Source organism: Rattus norvegicus, chromosome 8 (genome assembly GCF_036323735.1).
Source record: "Rattus norvegicus strain BN/NHsdMcwi chromosome 8, GRCr8, whole genome shotgun sequence".
NCBI classification, from domain to species: domain Eukaryota; kingdom Metazoa; phylum Chordata; class Mammalia; order Rodentia; family Muridae; genus Rattus; species Rattus norvegicus.
Window position 1 is genome coordinate 39,119,182 of NC_086026.1, and position 20,276 is coordinate 39,139,457.

Consider the following 20,276-nt stretch of genomic DNA (forward strand, 5'->3'; position numbering starts at 1 on the left):
TGTGTGAGTGTGTATGTGCGTGTGTGCGTGTGTGCATGTGTGTGTATATTTGTGTGTGCTTGTGTGTGTATGTATGTGTATGTGAGTGTGTGTATGTTGAATGTATGTGTGTATGTGTGTGTATGTGTGTATGTGTGTATGTATATGTGTGTGTATGTGAGTGTGTGTGTATGTGAGTGTGTCTATGTGTGTATTTGTATGTATATGTGTGTGCTTGTGTGTGTATGTATGTGTGTGCATGTATGAGTGTGTATGTGAGTGTGTATGTGTGAGTGTGTATGTGAGTGTATATGTGTATGTATGTGTGTATATGTGAGTGTGTATATGAGTGTGTGTTTGTGTGTGTGTTTGCATATGTATCTGTGTGTATGTATGTGTGTGTGTATATGAGTGTGTGTTTGTGTGTGTGTTTGCATATGTATCTGTGTGTATGTATGTGTGTGTATATGAGTGTGTATTTGTGTGTATGTGTGTGTTTGCATATGTACCTGTGTGTTTACGTGTGTATGTATGTATGTGTGTATATGTGTGCGTGTTTGCATATGTACATGTGTGTTTACGTGTGTATGTATGTATGTGTGTGTGTATGTGTGTATATGCGAGTGTTGTGTGTGTGTGCTGTTGGATCACACCCAGGGCCTTATACATACTGAGCAAGCACTCCACCAGCAAGCTTGAGCTTTAGCCCCTGCCAATGAAGATGCTGAGAAGTGTTGCTGCGGTGCTCACTAAAACCATTTTTTGAGACAATTTTCTTTCTTGCTGATCAAAACCAAATGATTTCAAATGAATTGTTTGACTAAACCAACCCAAACTAACCAGGCCAACCTATTCTAGACCAAATCCTCAGACCACCACTTTAAACATGAATTGACAATGCTAATTTTGTAAGAAGACAATCCCCCAAACAAAACTTTATGAGGTAGACACACATTCTGTTATCTTCACCAGGAGAGCCCCCAAGTGTCAGCTTGGAAAGTTAGTCGATTCATTGCCCTCTAAGGGCAGTCCCCTTTCTTTGGGTGGGGGTGACTTTAATTTATATCCTTGTGATGTTTTTATGAGATGTTTCAAAGCCTCTCTTGTAGTTTTGAGACTAGTGGCAGAGAAAAGAAAAACATGTTTTTAGAAAAAAAAAGTTTTCATCTTGGGTGCTAGAAAAATAGTTTCCTCAGTAAGGAATTGGTGTGCACACATGGCACCTCCCGCCTGCCTGAGGTGTGTGGACCTGTGAAAGTGGAGGAAACCTGGGCACATGAGGGGACAGACTCACCTTCCTTGACATTCAGTCGTGAGGACTGGTCTGTGTGGGAGGGTGTATTATAGGCCAGCAGTGAACCTGAAATGAGAGTAAAAACATAGAAACATCATGCTTCTTCCGTCTAGATCTAGAGTGTTCTCCAAAGGCCTGTGAGTTAAGTCCAGGATTCCCAGTACGTTAGAGTTAAGAAGTAGGGGGAACTTTAGAAATGGGGCCAGAGCAGGAGGCTGCTGATCCTAGAGTGGGCCATGGCTTGTGAGAAGTTTTGATGGAAATGTCTCAGTATCAGGCTCCAGAGAAGCTACTTGGAATGGACGACTGTTTTTCTGTTGGGATCGCATGTAAAACACATGTTCCTTTCTTTCCCCAAACTAGATCTGTCCTTTTGTTTAGAGGGATCCCGAGAGTTTGTTTTGTAAATTGGAGGCATTTTTAGGATTCTTCTCATGATTCTCCTGGGGACATTTTTAAAAGCCTTCAAAACTAGGGTTGGGATCTGCTCTTACAAAGGACCATGAGCCTAACACATGTGTCTGAGGCTACGAAGCCTTTCTAAGCACAACTCTTCTCCCTGGGGCCTGTGGCCAAGGGAACTGACTGAAGGCCAGGCTGGGAATGGCTTGTCAGTCGTGCCTTTGTGTAGCCTCCAGTCAAGGAGGGGCTGGGAAGTAAAGTGGTGCCCCTCTTAGTAACGGACGCTTTGGTTGAGCATCCAGAGAAAACATGGGTCTTAGCAGGGCAGTCAAAGACACCTCCTGGGACATAAGACTTTTGGCTTAGGTACCTATCTTTTCTAGCTCCCAGTAGTTCCTAGATGAAAACCAGGAGGTGATGGGTACCATTTAGGGACTGCTATATGCCAAAGTGCAGAGTACGTAGATTACATTGTCTAAGGGACACAGCCACCCAAATGCAACACGACAAATTCACTTTATTCTAAGCTATCAGACTTCAAAGTAACAAGTTCATTTGGGTATAGCTCCTGTGGTTACATGTACCTCCTCTACACTGGGCCAAAAGTAACCTCTATAGAATGTGGCTTCAATAAAACCAAGCTCGGACGGTGCGCTGCACAGACCTTGGCTTGTTTGAAATGTTCAGCAGAGGTTAGCACTTATCATGACTGCTTTCAGTTACACAGAATGGAAACCCTTTACACAGAGCTTGCGGGCACTGGCCTTGCTGGCTTGGAATTTCAGCTAGGAACGGGTCCTGCTGCAATGAGAAATAATCCTCCGTGACTGGACAGAGCCTCAGAAATGGAATCAAACGTTCCAAGAGAATACCCCAAACCTCTCAGGGGTAAGAGCAAGAATGTCTGTGCCTCAGTCCCAGGCATTTTCTCCCTCGGGCAGAACCTTGCTGCTAGAGCAAATAAAGAAAAATAATGGTCTCCAAGCAGCAAACCACTCCAGCCATTAATACAAAGTTAGACAGAGACGGAGCTCAGATAAACCACATTTATTAAATTTCCCCCCATGGTCAGAGTTCCTCTTTGGGCACATGTGAAGCCACAGGAAACTCCCAGAATGCCAAGAGAAAGGGTCGCTTGACCTCCCCAAAGCCTGCATGAAATACATATTTCATGGTAAGCTAGGGGAGAGATTTTTGCCCCAAGACTGTCTTAGTTCAAGTTTCACAGGGGAGGGGCAACCTACATGGGCGTGGGGCTTGTTTCTCCCCAGAGGGACAAGTTTTCTTTTCAGTGCTTTTTATTTTACCAGGTCCTCAGGCTACTGAGGGTGCTCCTTGTGTAGTTTTTTTTTTTTTTTTTTTTTTTAAACTTAAGCTAACTTGTCCTGTTATAAGGAAGTCCTTCCTGGAGTCTGATCTCCCCCTGGAGGGTTTGAGTTTCTTCTTCATGTTCTGAGGATCTGACCTAAGCAGTTCTATTGCTGCTGAGTCCTGAGGAGTTTCCTGACAGCGAGAGCCATAATTAGTGGCTAGATAAGGCAGCACTCTTGAACCATATTTGTGCTTATACACCACACACACACACACACACACACACACACACACACACACACACACACACACACACACTACTATGTGTACTCCTATACACACAGGAGTAGGTGTCCTTGCTCAGGACCTGTCTGCCTGTTTTTGTTTTTGTTTTTGTTTTTGTTTTTTTGGTACAGAGTCTCTCTCTGGGACCTGAGTCAGCTGATTGGTGAGACTGGCTGGCCAGCAAACTGCACTTCTGCCATGCTAGGACAACTGAGACAAGTATAAGCTACCACAACTGGATTTTTCACATGGGTTCTGGGGATCAAATTCAGGTCTTCATGCTAGCGAGCTTTCTTGACTAAGCCATCTCCCGATACTCCTAGACACTATCTCTCTTACTTAGTCCTTGGAAGAGCCACCCAAAGCCATGCATATGCTATCCTCTTCCCACAGCTGAGATCAATCGACCTTTAAAGAAGTCAAGGCTTACAATCACACAGCCAGGGGCCAGAACCAAGAGACAAGATCAAACTGACTGACTGCTTTATAAGGCCTGTCCTCAGTTCAGAAGCAGAATCATCCTTTAGGTTAAATCAATACAAGCAAGACGGGTAACAATGTGTTTGCCAGCAATCCAGAGACTAAGGCAAGTTCCAACAGCCTGAGATTCATAGCGAGGTTGTCTCAGAAGTTATAAACAAACAAACAAATAGTAAGAGGGTATTAAAGGCAGAAGGGAAGAAGGAAGGAAGAGGGAGGGAGGGAGGGAGGGAGGAAGGAAGGGAGGGAGGGAGGGAGGGGCAGGGAAGGAGGAACAGAAATGGTGGTGGAAGGCAAGGGGAGGTGTCATGGGCACTAGCTGTACATTGTGATTTTTATAACTTTCTGTGTGTTATACCTTCATTTAAAGTGTTGTATACTCAATTTTGAGTGTGTGTGTGACGGGATACATTCGTGTGCACATATATGTGTCTGTTGATTTAAGACACATTTTTGCTCTAAAATGACCTAGCAGTGACCTGGTCTTCCAAGATAAGATCTTGAGGATGAGATTACTTTGTTTTCTCTTTTCTTTTACTCTTTTCTTTCTTTTTTTCTCCTTCTTTTCCTCCTCCTCTCCTTTTTTCTTTATTGAGAGAAATTCTCAGGTATCCCAGGCTAGCTTAACAGTCATTGCACAGCCCAGAATAATCATAAACGTCTGATACTCATGCTTCCCCCTCCCAAGTGCTAGAGATTATAGCACACAGCAATTTCTAGGGCGTACAGGGTCAAATCCAGAGTGTCCTGCCTACTAGGCAAGAGCTCTACCAGCTGAGTTACATCCTCAGCCCAGCAAGGTCCTTTTCTGTTTTGAGTCTGTCCTAAGCTCTGTTTCTGGATCTGAAAGGAGTTAGAAAGGGGAAGGTAGGGTGGGGCTTTGCAGATGGGAAGCCCCAAGCTTTCTTCAGCTCTGCAGTCTCTAACTTGTTTTTCAGATGGGACACCTGGAGCAGTGTAGACAAGGAACCCAGTGCCAGAGCCTTTGTCTCCAGCTCCCTTCACATTACCATAGAACCCAGCAGCATCTACTCCAACCCAGCCCCAGCCAGCCGGTCAATTCCTAGCTCATTTTCTCTGTGCTACAGACAGCCCTAACCCTAAATGCACACTGGGGAGGGAAGTAAGGCTCTATGCACTAAACAACAGGCCAGCTAACTACTGAGTCTGAGGCCACTGGGCACTTTATCTTATTGGAACCCTGCGCTCCTTTCCTGGCCAGACCCAGATGGAAAGTTTAACACTTCCTCAGCTCAATGACTGGGCCATCACCTTTGCCCGGCTCTCTGAGGTTGCAGGTGGGAATACCACAGAATGCTAAATGTGTTTTCCATTAAGTTTAAATTAAAAATGGGAATGAAGATGGATAACTTTTCTGTGGTGTCCCTGTCATTTGATGTATTTCATCCTCTGGGGCTGCCACTGTCTGAAAACAGGGGTCCTTAGTATGTTTCCCAGGACAGACCCAGGTGGACATTCCACCCACTTCCTTTGAAAACGAAGAGGAATAACAACAAAACCCCCTTTCTTCTGCTTCAGACCATTGAGCCCAGGAGCTTTGGGGCTCCCAGACAACCCCAAACTCCCCCCAGTGGCCCTGTGGCTGAACTGTCAGTTGGAGACAGACAGTCCTGCCTCATTGGTCTTGGCCTGAGAAGGGACTGATCTCACTTGCCACATTCTCAGCTGCCAACAGTGTCCCTGTCCAGTGGGTGTGTCTGGAAGATCCTGGCAGAGCTGCCAATCACACCAGAGTTGGGGGAAGAGAGGAGGTGAGGGCGAGTGAGAGGTTGGGTTTGGTTTGATTGGCTTCATTCCTAGAGGTTGCAGAGGAGTTTTGGAAAGCCTGCATCTGATGGCCCGATGTGAATGGGAAGCTTTGTGGGGACACTGGTTTGGCCCTCAAGTTGGAGGCCAGAGATGAGATTAGCTCTGGAGAAGAGAAGGGAGACAAAGGGGGTGTGGTCTGCTCATGTCAGCATCTTAATTCAGGCACATTCAAGCATCCAGCATGGCAGTTGGCAGGTCCTCTGCAGCAGTGATCTTAGCTCAGACAGAAAGCTTCAGTGACCCAAGTATCAGAGGTGAGGACAGGTGCCTCGTACATGCCAGGTACTCTTGGATGGACTCCTGAAGCTGGCCAGCCTCAGTTGCTTTGGTCATGAAACAGGGATCATAGAGTTTTGTCCCTGGTGTCCACAAGGGGGTGTTCTGTCTGTAGGAAGTGACACCTGGGCATCTGCCTGAGCCTTGTTCCCTCAGACATTTCAGCTGGACTCCAATAACTGGAATCAGTCTCCTCTGTCTTCCTCCTAATGCTACACAGGTATCCCATCTGAAACAGCTGAAAGGCCCAGATGTGAAGAGCCAGTACCTCTAGGCAAGACTCATCAATCAGGACATTGTTATTTCTCCCTTATCATTGACCAACCATTCCTCTTTAACTTATGATTAAGCATTGAAAACTTAAAGTATAGCTTTCTTCTCAGACAACAAGAATAGTCAACTGTCTCTTGTGAAAGTAAATTTGATGCCAGAATTGATTCCTACAAGGAATCTTTTTTTTTTTAAAAAAGATAGCAACTCAGAAACAAGAGATTAGAGATGCACCATAAATTTTTTTCATTTTGTGTGTGTGTGTGTGTGTGTGTGTGTGTGTAGGTACTTGTGTGCTTTAGAGTATATGTGGAAGTCAGAGGCCATCTCGTGGGAGCTGGTTTTGTCCTTCCATCATATGGGTCCCAAGGATTGAACTGTGACCGTCAGGCTTAGCAGGACGTATCTTCTCCCACTGAGCTATCTTGCTGGCCCAGTTTTGACTTCCAATAAGACTGGGGCTGTAGTCCCCAGTCGTCCTGTACTGACCACCCTTTACTCTACTCTGGGTTCTACATCTGTGTTGAGGGTCTCAGCTCTTTTCCCTCTACCTCTTGTCCAAAGGGGAAACATTTGGCCCCGGCTGCTCCCCAATAAAAGCCCAATACGATGACGCTGAGAATTTGCACTTGTTCCTCTAGCCCCAACCCAAGACCTGGTCTCTCTCTTAAACATGCAGCAGCCTATGCAATTCAGTCTGAAAAAATATCACAGAAGGCTTGAATGCATGGCAGTCAGCAGGAAAAAGTTCTCAGCCACCACAGAGCTGACAATGTCTGACATGTGGCCACCTATAGGGTCTATACAGCCAATAATCCAATAACCAGGGTCCTAGAGGCCAGAATCCCAAAGGATAAACCATAATTAAAAAAAAACAAATCGGAAAAATTTTCATGAAGACTATTTTTAAATCCAGGTGTCTCAGAAGGTTATTACAATCTCTGTTACATTTAAAGAAAAATTTAATTTAACACAGACATTGTAGTTTTTGTTCTGGCCCACGGACATAGCCTTCCACTCAACTTTGTGTCATGAGCACATCTTATGTGTAAGGGAAGTGCTGATGTTGAGGTCCTATTCTCCAATTGGTTCTTGATCTGTCAGTAAAGAAAGCCAGGGGCCAATTTCTGGACAGAAGGTACAGGCAGGACTTCCAGGTCCCTGGAGGAAAAGGGAGACGCAAAGGAGAGGGGGAGTTTCTGCCATGCGTTGGATGGAGAAGACTCTAGCAGCCATGTGAGATCTCAGGAGGAACTGGGGCTTATGGCCACTACTACAGCCTGGTGGCCAGCGATGTTTGGCAGGGGTTAGATGGGACTAGCCCCTGAAGTTTAGGGCAGGTGGGAGGTATTAAGCTAAGAGTAAAGACAATGACATGTTTTCTAGGTGGGAGATAGCAGCACCCAGCAATTGTGACAAGAAGGCAAGTAGAAATGGAACAACTCTCTCTCTCTCTCTCTCTCTCTCTCTCTCTCTCTCTCTCTCTCTCTCTCTCTCTGTGTGTGTGTGTGTGTGTGTGTGTGTGTGTGTGTGTGTGTGTGTGTATGATTTATCTGCAGTTTCAAGGGAAGCTGGGTGGGGCTAGTAGCCCAGTCACTTCCAGAACAAAGGCAGGTAGAGCAAAGCTACACATAACACTTATGCTTTACCATAGTAACCATTTTGGTGGCAGGAAAGTACTCCTTATTTAGAACTCCAACTGTCACCACCACTCTCTAGATGTGGAAATGCATCCTGCTCTTTCAAAGGCTTTTTGAACATACACTTACTCTACCTCTACTCAACGCTGGAAATTCCTTCATACAATCCCTCTTCTGGAAACTTCATGTTGTATGACATTTTCCACAGTGTTTACATGTATTCTTAGAGGGGAGACTCCATGGTTTTTCTTGATATCCTCCAAACACCAAACTCTGCTTGCTAATCCCTCTATAGCAGCTCACACCTTCACCGTGTGCTTGTTATTTGCCCTTGTCCACTAGCAGGCCTGCTAAGGCCTGATGGGAAACACTGACGAGTTAACAGTATTCCTAGAACCTCTGAGCAGCAGATATATGCCTTATGTCAGTACTTGTGGCTCAGATTCTTTGGTGATAGAAGGAAGAAATGGAGACTGGAGCTGTTTATGGGTTGGTCAGAAATCCAGGCCTGGAGGTCACATGGTCTGAATGGGCTTCCTTTTTATGAAGTCTAAATGTCCATGAATATGTTCCTCACAAAGCATTTACCATGAAAAACCAATATGATTGAATATTTTGTGTAGAGCTCACTGGGGCTTCTGATACTTCTTCTTCCTTGTGGTTCACTCAACCTCCTGCATAGACGTTGCTGGAGGAGCCTTGAAGTCAGGTTTGGCTGTGCTATGCTCCTGGCCTCTGCTTCCCACACTCATACTCTAGATCTACTGCCTCTCCTGCCCTGTGTAGGTCATGGCAGAACTCAGTTCAAAGATCCTTTTGTTCTTTCCTTCCACAAGCATTGAAAGGCTGAGAAATACAGATCATTATTCAACGCTAAGCATCTGAAACTCAGGGAAGACTAGGTAGAAAGTGGCCCCTTCTTAGAGTGTTATTTCTTGGACTGACCTCATGGTGCAGCAACTCAGACATGAGGTCATTGCAATGGAGCTAATGTATCCTCTCCCAGCATGACCAACTGCCTTAGAGAGGTGGCAAGATAGTCAGCCCAGAGGTACCCGTGCAAACTGCCAAATTCATTTGTTTTTAACTTTTAATTTTCTAGCCAATGTGAGTAGAGTGTTACCGTGCTCTCTACAGAATTCCGTTACACGAGACCATGTATTTTACTGTAGCAACTGAATGTGCAATGGAGATCCTCTATGAGGTGAACCAGCCCAGAGCCTATGAACCCACAAAATGGAGCCCCACAGTGTTGTCCCAGGTCTCAGCATTCAAAGGGGCCTTAAAACCATCAAATCTTCTCAAACTTAACTCTTAGGATACCTCTGGCAAGCTAGGCCGTTCATAGAGGACAGTGCATCCTGTTCTGCCCTGCCCACCCTTGACACGGCTAGCTATAGGAATGCCCTCATGCCCAACGAGCCCACGCCTGCCTTTCTGTGGCTTCATTTCATCTTTGCAGACCTTTCAGTGCTTGGGGATAGCACCTGACATGGATTTCTGATGGAGAGTTAAGGCCGAGTCACTAGCAGGCCAACAGGTATTCCCTTCCATAGCTATCAAAACTCACATGAGCTGGGGGGTGGTGTTTGGTACTAGGGAGCCTCCCATTGGGTAGCTCTTTCTTCCTAAGCTTTTCCTCCCTGGAGTTCTGTCTGAGAAAGCTTTCCGTGCCCTTTAACAAACCCATGCCACCCACTACCCTCCTCATTCCGAGGCAGTGGGGAAAAGCAGCCCTGTAGGGGCAGGGTTGAGCATCAGAATGAATCCAGAATAGGAGGAGCAATATGTCAGCTCCCACAGTCTTAGATCCCACATCTATGTTCAGAGCTTCCTGTAAGAACTTTACAATTTTCCTTTGGAATCCTCCAATGAGAGCTTCTATCTCTGTGCAATTTTGGGTAGCAGAAGCTTCTGGAAAAGAGATCATCCCAGAGTCTACCTAGTATCTGGTATCATCCTCCCCAGATCTCTGTGAGTTTTCCGTTTTTGATTTGCTTCCTTTGACACCCCTGGATCTGGGCTTTCTGTTGCAGGTTTTGTAGGAACCCATGTGACCACAACATGGTTCCCATCCTAAGGAAACTGTTCCTTGGTTTAGGTCTCCTGTGACTGGTATTAGGGTATGGCTCTTGGGGACCTGGTAGCACCTGCCCCCAAGCCCTGGGTGGGTGGGGGGATAATGGTACTTACTTTCCCTGAGGTAACTGAGGTGCGACAACAGCACTTCTGTGTTGTAGAGGGAGGTGGCTCGGAGGAAGTCCTCCTTGCTCATTTTACACAGTTCCTTGCCATCCATGTTCTGGAAGAAGGAAGTGTCAATCTCCATCAAGCCATATTCCTTTATGGCCCACTCCAGCCACTGTCGAACGTGCTCCTGTGTCCACAGTGTGGGGTCTGAGGGGAGAGATGAGAACTGTTAGCATGTGCGCCTGCCTGGCAGTCTAGGCTCCCATTCACCCTCCTTCTCTATCTCTTCCCATTTGCCTCTCTCATGTCTGCCCTCCCCTCACAGCCCCCTCTTTTCTTTTTCCTTTTTCTTGTTTGCTATCTCCCCTTTCTTCCTTTTCCTCCCTTCCCCTCTTCTTTTTCTCTCTTTCTCACCATTCGTGGTATCTTTAAATCCCCATCTTTCCCTCATACCTTTCTCTTCCCCTCCCCTCTCTCTTCTCCCTACCTTCTCTGTCTTCCCTTCCAGATGGTCCCCTCAGAACACTCCATCTGGTTCCATGACTTCTGGCACTGCCTGAACAACTTAGGGCTGAGAAAGGTTCTAGCTGCCTCAACCCATGCCCTGACAGGACGGTATGTAAGGTTTTCGGAGGGCAGTTGAAAGCTTGGCCCAAGAAATGGTGGCACCAAAATGAAAATAATTCCACAGCCCCAGCGACCAATGTCTCTGGGAAGGGGAGCCACTTGTATCTTAAGACTAGCAATGAATGCAAGAGGGCACACTTATCCCCTGGATGCTGCAGGAGGGGAATGTACACAAACACGCTTTTCCTGTGACTGCATCTGGGCAGCTGGAAAACCCAATGGCGTTAGTGTTTGACATAAACCCAATCTGGGTTTCCGCCTTTCGGGGGTGGGGGGGGACAGCTGTGTTAAGATTTCTACCAGACCACCCCTAAACATTTTTAGAATTTTTAAATACTTAAAAATGAGAAATGGCCCTAGAGACAGAAACCTCTTTAACTGTGAATGAGCAGAAACAGCACAGGACTGAGGGACTGAGGCCTCTGTTCCAGACTCGCCTTCCCCCCAGCCCCCTCTTTCTCATCGTTTCCTGAAGCATCTTCTCAACCTTCTCAGTCTGAGGCGGGAGATCTTATAAATGACACTTGTATGTTAAGACTAGCAATGTATGCAAGAGGGCACACTTATCCCTTGGATGCTAAGGGAGGGAGCATAGGCATTCTGATACATTCGAGTAATCCTAGGACTTAGGAAACTGAGGCAGGAGGATTGTGCATTTGAGGCCAGCCTGTGCTACAGAGTACAGAGTGACAGAGTAGGTCTCTCTCTCTCTCTCTCTCTCTCTCTCTCTCTCCCTCCCTCCCTCCCTACCTCAGTCCCTCCCTCCCTCTCTCTCCCCCTGTCTGTCTGTCTGCCTCTCTCTCTCTCTCTCTCTCCCTCTCTCTCTCTCTCTCTCTCTCTCTCTCTCTCTCTCTCACACACACACACACACACACACACACACACACACACACACACCCATCAGCATGAACATGTAGGTATCAGAGCAATACATAAGCAATGGTTTGTGCTGGCAGTTCAGTGAGCCTTGGGTTGAAGGTTCTGGGGTGAATTTGGAGAGTCCAGGAAGACTTCCTGGAGAAGAGCTGGTATTTTATTGCAGGGCAGCTGGTCGCTCCTGCTTCTGCTTTTCTGCTTGGTCTGCTTCATTTATCATGCTTATTTAGCAGGAAAACTTGTGCTCCTTTTAAACCAACTCACATTCCTCTCATTCTAGAGGCTGCAAAAGCTCTAGGCTAAGGGGAGTCAGTTCTAAATGGCCAGAAATGGAGGCGGGGAGGAAGCTAGGTGCTGTGATCTCTAGGGGTTATAAAAGAACCCCTTGAGAGGTTGTAAAAAAGCTGTCATATGTCACAGCTTCTGCATGTCATAACAAGTTTCCATACCTACCTAGTGATAGCTTATCTGTGAGACCCTACTATAAGCCAGCTCTATATCTGTCCCATTTTTGGGGTCTTGTTATACCCATTTTATAGATGGATAGGGAATCATGGATGTTTTGCTTTAGTATCTACTGCTAGGGTTCCTACAGAAGCCTTCAACAATGTCACATAGTTGGGGAAGCAGGTCTCCTCAGATCCCCTTAGCTTTGCCCTGTCTTTGTCCTGCCTTAACTCATTTGGAGCTGCAAAGCCTTGATCTAGGACCCAGAATTCCTCCACCCCAGCCCTCTTGCTCACCTGTGGATTTGTGTCTGTCAGATAAACTCCTGGCTTTGTTTTCAACCCTCTACTTTTCAGAAACCAGAAAGCAAGGGTTTAAGATAAAGGGAAATCTCAGAATTCTAACAGAGATGTCCCAGAGGGTCTTGGGTGATGTATTATTTCATCCATAGCCTTGCCTAGTTCCTTACTTGTAGGAACTTACTTGAATCCAAGGCTGTACATTCAATTTTATGCCCTATATTTTATTTATTTTATTATTTCCGCACTTTGCTTAGGGCTCTGTCATGATGTTAATTCTCTCCCTCTCCAGTAAAACGAATTATAAATCTTCCACTCTGGATCATGCTAAACTCTTCCAAATGTATTTCCTGGACGATTTAGCCCTTGTTCCTTCCCATCTCAATGTGGAAATGGTGATTAACTAGAGCCCTCATTTATACTTGTCTTAAAATCCCATCATAAATTCAATCGGTTGTTCCACTAGTGTTTTATTGCCTTGATTTGTGGACTTGCCCAAATGAGACTTTCCTTTGCATCCAGGAGGCTGACCCGGAGGAAGCCAAAGTGTCTAAGGGTAATGCATACAAATCTAGCAAGGGGGAGAATAACCAAGCAGACCTGCAGCTCGTGAGTTCATTATGCCAAATGCTTCGAAACAGCATAATAAGAACTTAATGCCATTTTCAGTTTTTACTGCTATGGTTAAGTCAGTTCACCAAAGACCAACCTTTTGCCAATCCCCTTGAAAACAATTTAACACCGTCTGAAGCATAGAGAGCCAACCAAGCAGTCTGGCTGCTTCTTCGTTCTTTCCGTATGCCCTTCCTTACGACAACAAAAGCAAGATGGTGACAATAGCCTGGGTCTGAAGTCATCTCCAATCCTCGAATGGTTCATCCCTCAAGAATTCTTTCTCAGGCTAGAACAGATGATTTTGATGGCAAAGGCCTAGCCTGGCCTTAGGGGATGGAGAGTGTTTCTCACCGTGTTTGCTTCAATAGAATTGCACACGGTCTCATAGCAGAGAAGACCCACCTGAGCTAACCATCACCTCCTGAGGGTGGTGACAAACCAGTCAGATGATACGACAGAAGAGAAAGCTATTGGCATACTTGGCCCCTGTGAAACCTGGCTGCATAAAGATCTTCTGGCCAGGAGTGTGTGGTACACACCTGTAGTTAGTTCCAGAGCTCAGGAGGCAGAGGCAGGAGGATTGCCACAAGGTCCTGCCTGGCTTACACAGTGAACTCTAGGACAGCATGTGCTACACAGTGAATTCCTGTCTCAAACAGCCCAAACGAGCAAACACACAAACAAGACAGGTGAAGCCCTCCTTCCAATCAGCGCCCTTCTGCTTGAAGAAGATACAGCCCGGGCAGCTTTTAGTCCGGTGAACCAAAGAACAATACCCATGAGCCCTTCCTCTTCTGCCTTTATTTCTGGTACCTTCTACACCCTCTCCCAAGTGCAATTTATGCCAGAGCTCAGAAATGTGGCTGTCACACTAGGAGAGCAGATACAACTTCCCCTGGGAGCAAACACCAAGGACAGGACAGACCTGCCCATCACGAAATTGTCCTTCAGACGAACAAGACAAATTCCTGAAAACTCCCTCAGAGACATCTAATCGTTCTAAGACACAACTACATTTACACATGTGCAAATGGAAGAAGGATCCAGCCTCTCCGGTGAAGTTATTTCGGTTAAGATTAGTTTTAGCCTCTGCCCAGCAATTCACTTTGTTCAAACTCTGGACATTCTGCCCCTTCCACCCGGCACCCACTCTAAAGTGGCAGTTTTCAAATTCCCTCCGTGCTCAGGCATCTGAGCGTACTGGGGTTGGCCCAGGCAGCGGCATCCAGCCAATTGGCTAGCAGATTTAACAATAGGTTTTTCCCCCCTGTAACCAACAGCACCAATACCTAGGGGGAAAGAGGCTATTTCTACACAATGACATAACTTGTGGCACACATGTGGAGGCGTTCCATTTGTTAAATATAGTTATTTCTATTTTAAACCTGAAAGAGCTGGTTGTAATTTGGGGAAGGTGGAACCTAGCAGGGGCCAGGAAGTAGATGCCCGAGGGAAGGGTGGACATCGTATCAGGAACTGTGCTCCTTAGGAGAAGGAATGGTGAAATGAGGCAGCCTTGCCTCTGCTCAAGATTCATCCCGGGGGGTACCAGGTTGCTCACTGAAAATCTGCCTTGTGCTATGTTTGACAATGGGGCTTCTGGAACCTGCATGCCAGGCTTCAGGTGACAATTGAAATTCTGCCTTGGATGGTAGCTTTGGAGTCAGGGAAGATGTGCAACTTTCCCAGGTTTGCATCCCCCACCACACCCCCAACTGAAGACTAGGGTGCTGAGTTTTCATGGTCCAAGAGACAGGCCCAACCTTCCACTACAGCCCCTGCGTAATGGAAATGTGGACACTGGCCAGGCAGCTGGCTCCCAAGGTACCTGCAGGCACAATGACTCTCCGCTCGTTGGTGGTCATGTTGGGAGGAGGGGGGCCATTCTTCTCATCCATGTAGCTATTGTAGTTCATGGGGTTGGCTTCGCCTCCACCCACCAGCTTGTTGCATTTGCTGACACTGCAGTCCACCGGAGACTCCCTGGAGCGAGAGGAAGCAGAGGTCAAAAGAAGTCATCATCACAGGGACATGTCACTCCAGCCTCAGCAGGATCGGCCAGTCACTTAGAAAGATAATAACGACAAGGGTGATGAACTCTTAGTACCATCTTCCATGCAGAGCCCAGCCCGATCCTGTCATAAACACCGTATGCCTCCTGGGTGTGCGTGTTTCAGTAGCTTGCAGCCCTCCTAGCCTGTCTGCAGTATCCAGTTCAACCTGATTGCCAGTGACCAACACTTCCCCACTGTCACTAGTCCTTGTCTTAAGCAGACCTTCTCTACAGGCCTATAGCAGTTGATCTCTCCCTTGGTTACAGGACTGAGTGTGAGATGCTCCATGTGGCTGTTGCCCTGTCTCTGGCCGTTTCTTGAGATGGTGCAAATACTTGCTGGCCCAGCTATTTCTATCATACGTGTGGCATTCTGATACTTTTTCACATGCTGTTCGCTCTATCTGGGTTTCCCCATAACCCTTCCAGGTGTTCGTAGCAAGGGTTACTACATCCCTTTTATGGTTACCGAAAAGGAAAGACGTTCTGACTGACGGAATCACGTAGCCAGTAAAGATGGAGGCCGGGCCCAGGTCCCCCAGTGACAAACTCCTCAATTAAAGACCACATACAGAGGGGCTGGGTGCTGCCAGGAAGAAGAGTAGCACCTGGAAGGCATGGTGACCCGTTATGACTCTTGTAGCATTTTACGGCTCTGAGTAGAGAGTTGACACGGGAAGCCTATGCAAAAGGAAGAATGCACATCACTTGTCTCAGATCAGAACAACCCAGCACAGTTAGCAGCTGATATTCACAGCATCTGGCCCTGAGCAAAGGTCCGCTGATGCAGCCGAGTACACACAGAATATCCCACAGTGACCTTCAGCATAGCTTCACAGAGCTCTCAGCATGCCATCCCAATTTGCTCAGCTTTTACTCAGTCCTCCCAAGAAGCAGAACCACAGCAAGAATCCTAAAGGTGCAGTGGGTGCTGGGGTATGGTACTGCCAGGCAGCAAGCATCATCCTGGTGGCCTGGGAAATGGCCAGTTCCCCCGAGAGTGCCAAGTCAGGCCTTCAGTCCAAGGGGATGAGACAAGGATTGGCTCACAGTCTGCCAGCTCTACACGCTAACCTACGTTCCCCACCCAGCGACTGCCCTCGCTCAGTCTGCTCTGTATCGGTTCTACAGGGGGCAGGAACAGATTGAGAGCCCTTAAGGACCAGGCCCTGCCTGCTAGGGAGTCACCCATCCCCACAGCAAGGAGAGCAGTCACCAGCCCAGGAGGAGGGAGAAGAGTCAGGGACTCCTGAGAGTCAGGCAGAGCGGGTAGGCCTGAGCACATTCAATAAAGAAAATTAAATGAATTTGTTTCTTAATCTGAAAGGAAAAAAATATTGCAGATCACTTATCATGGCTGGGAGATAAATGCTCCACTGAGATATTAGAAGTCAGACGGTAATTTTTTCCTGATGTCTTACCGAGGAGAACATGGGCTGAAAATGAAAATAAGATGTATAACTTACACATGTTAGAATTTAAGGTTTTACTATTTGCCTACTGTTTTTCCAGGCAAAGAACCAAGACCCAGCCGTCAGAGTCCCAGATTGTTGAAGGTTTAATGTCCCCATGGCAGTCTGAGGGGAGGCAGTAGCACATCAGGGCTTTTCACCAGCGCTCAGCCCTTTGGCTTCTGCTGTTGAAGGACTTGGCTTGAGATGAAGCAGCCCCAGTCAGACCCTGGTGCCTGTGTCTAAGCCAGGCTGGCCGAGGCATACTGCTGTCCCCCAGGAAAACTATGTATGTGCATACACACACACACATACACACACACACACACTCATACACACACAGACACACACACACACACACACTCATACACAGATATTTCACCACACACAGCACCCATGCATAATGAAAACATTTAGACTCTAACTTTAGTACATATGCACACACACACACACACACACACCACTGTGCCCTACACATTTTACCACATACATCATATATACAGTGCTAACAAGTACACGTATGTGCATGTACTCTGCCACATAAACACATGTTCACACATTAGCATGTGCGCATGTGCATACAAACACTACTTCCCACAGCACACGCACACACGCTTATATGCACATCAATGGTCTATTGTATGCCTATGCACACCATACAAATATATACACATGTGTTCCATATATACATCCATACAGTTATATATATAACACACACATACATAGCCATAACATAAAACACACACATATATATGTATATATACTGTATCACCTAACATGTATATGATACATGCACGCACACATCCATAGACTATCACACACATACAGTTAGAGAAATGCACACTCTCCATCACAGATACGTACCTATATGATAGTGTGTGTACCACCCCCCCCACATACACACACACTCTCTCTCACACACACACACACTCTCTCTCTCTCACACACACACTGGTTGTCTTCCCCAGATTCTTGTCAGATGAAAAACCATCCAAATACCAGAGAAGCTTGGAGAATTAAGTTGGCCTGAAACCAAGATACTGGAATTTTCATTGGCTGGTGGGGGTGGGGAAGGTGGACAGCACACACACACTTTCCGTGCAGGGTGCCCAGAGCCAGCCAGCCAGGATCAGTGGTGGCAGAAGAGGAGGTCCCTACTTCAAAGTCTCCCATTTATGAATTCTGGAGGGAAGGGTTTTTAAATGTTTTTTTTTTTCATAGGCGCCGGGCCTTGGAATTTCTGCATTTAAAATCGGCCTCTTTCCAGGCAGAGATTAGAACCTCAGAAGTGCCCAAACTAGTGGACCTTCCTGGTTGGGAACTGTGTGCAGTGGCCATGGGTGGCAAGGTCGCTTCCTCTCTCCAGAGTAAAAACTAAATACAAAAGAAAAGATGAGGCATAAAATCAAACCTGCCTGGTGCGGATCAGGGCCAACAAGGGTGTCCCACATGTGGCCAGGAAGCAGGTGCAGAGGAGCCGGGGTCCCCTGGGCTGGTTACCTGCCTGGCTGCATCCCCCTCCACTGGCCTTCTTTGGAATAAGGCCCCTTTCTTCATCCCAGCAGTTTCCATCAAGGTCTGCAAAGGTGCTTCGTTAGAATAAAGGCTTGACACCCATCCAAGACCTCTGCCCCTGCAGAGCTCGCCCTCCTCTAGTCCAGGGTGAGAGCAGAGGAAGCCAGACCTCACTGGCTTGCACACTTGCCTGCCAGATTGCCTCCATCCTTCTCCTCAGCCAGCTAGCACAGCCATGGGTTTGGTGGCCACCGCCTGTCCAGGTGAAGCCCAGCAGAAAGGCTGCTCTTTAATGAGGCAGCTGGCGCCTGTGAAGAGGGCTTGAGGAGAACAAGAGGGAGGGGAGGCGGGAGCCCTGGTGGAGGGTGGGGGAAGAGGTTTGGCCATTCATTTTGCCCATACGGCTGCTGCTAATTTGTATTGAGACCTGCACTTACAGCAAGCAAGGGGTTGGGGCCCACAGACAGCTGACTATACTGGGGCAGGTGACAGGAGGGCTTGAGGCTGCCTGCCACAATAGAACAGGAGGAAGTGATGGCTTGAGAGTGTAACTCAGAGCATCTCCACCTCAGGCTTGGGGAAGGCTACAGGCTGCAGGCTGCCAGCAGTACAACACAACCATCCTAGACATCAGCATCTATTTCTGCGTGTTTATTGAGCATTGCTTGAAACGGACTGCCAGGGGTCTATAGAAGTGCCTTCAGACCTCTAAGCCATATAAAGCAAGTTGTGAAACCCTAAGAAGGGGGAACAGGACCTCAGGATCGCAAGACTTTCTCCCAAAGTTACCTTCCCTTTGCTTTCACTGTGCCTGGAGAGATCACAGGTCTGCTGAGAGTCCAGGACCATCCAACACCCACAAAACCTGCAACGGCTCCCTGAGCACCACGGTTATAGAGCCTATCTGTAGCATGCACATTGCACACCTGAGGAATCTGGGCTGCCTTTAGGGTTTCTTCGGATCCATGTGTGGAGGTGGTGTGTTGCTTTGGATATCGAAGTGTAATTTCAAGAAAGGAAACAGAACAAAAACCACACGCAAAACCCTCACCACCTTGGCTTTCAACACAGGTTGTGTGTATCTTACTCCCCGTACAAGGTTTACAGAAATTTAGTAAGGAACCACAGAGTAAAGGAGCCTCATCTTCCTGAGAGTGGAACAGGGTTCTCTGGGTGTTTGATGCCTCCTGAAAATGCTGGCCAGCCCAGCATGTCTCAGGGAAGTGATGCCGAGTTCAGATCCTGAATGCCAGGTATTAAAACTAGCTCTTCTGTTTTCTCCCTCACGAACTGATAGTGTTTCCTTCGTGTACTGTTTTCTCCAATTCCCATGGTCGAGACAGGATGCAGCTGAGAGTTATTTGCAAACCACAGCTTGGATCAAGTTTCTGAAGTTTGTATCCAGCACAGAACCTATGGGCTGTGCTGTTTGGAGGGTAACCCAGAGAACCAGATTCAACCACAACAGGAGGGGGAGGGAGGCCGAGTAAACCTTCTACAACCCAGACAACCCAGATGAACTCTCTTGCCTCAGATCTCAGCCCCTCTGAATGACCCTTTGACCCTGGTCCAGAGGGCTTGCTGCTAGGATAAAAGGGAAGAGGGTGCTGCAGCTTCAGAGACACGGAGTACTTCCTTCCTGCCAAAGACACGAACATCTCTGGAGCTTCCAATGAGCGTGAAGAAGAAACCCAGAAACCCATGCTTCTCAAAGAACATGGTGGGAACCAATGCCCTGTGAATCACTGGGCAGCCTGAAATGCTCTGCAACAGTGGTCCAATCCAAGTAGATTATGAGTCACATATTTGAGACACATGGGTCATTTTCACCTTACTGGTAGGTGTATTTTTAAAATTAAAAAAAAAAAGGGGGAGAGGCTGGAGAGATGACCCAGCAGTTAAAAACACTAGTTCTTGCAGAGGACCATACTGTGGCCCTCGACCATGCATAACTTCAGTTCAAGGGGATCTTTCTGGTGCCCTTTTCTGACCTCTACAGGCGCCAGGCATGTACATGATGCACATACACATTTGCAAACAAAACCCCAGGGCACATAAAATAAATAAATAAATGACTGAATCTAAGGTGAAATAAACTTGATTAAATTAATTGATATAACACATCAACAAATTATTGATTATTATGCTGCCTAATTTTGATAAGAAATGAATATATTAAATATATTAAATCTTATGCGTGATAATATGGTGACTGCTTTAATATATTAATACAGCCACAAGATTATTGTTTCAGCAGAATCAACAGTCACCAAGCTGTTTTACATTTGATCTATTAAGACTTTTAAATCCAATGTGTATGTTACTTTATAGCACATGTCACTTACAGACTTCCCACATCTCCAGTGCTGAGTAACACAGGCATAGTTAGTGACCATTGCATCAGAGTGTAGGGTGACACAGGCCTGGCCCATAATT

At 46.8% G+C, this 20,276-nt stretch overlaps 1 protein-coding gene across 4 annotated transcripts in view; it reads right to left on the reverse strand.

Annotated features, from left to right (window-relative positions):
• Nucleotides 1–20,276, reverse strand: part of Fli1 (Fli-1 proto-oncogene, ETS transcription factor) — a 119,986-nt gene that overhangs the window by 29,656 nt on the left and 70,054 nt on the right. For all 4 annotated transcript variants that reach the window (XM_063265409.1, XM_063265407.1, XM_063265408.1 and 1 more), the window contains exons 3-5: nt 14,650–14,804; nt 9,961–10,164; nt 1,274–1,339 (exon numbers count right to left, since the gene is read on the reverse strand). In XM_063265409.1, the coding sequence (XP_063121479.1) occupies nt 1,274–1,339; nt 9,961–10,164; nt 14,650–14,804 (425 nt within the window). The remainder of the gene's footprint in view (nt 1–1,273; nt 1,340–9,960; nt 10,165–14,649; nt 14,805–20,276) is intronic.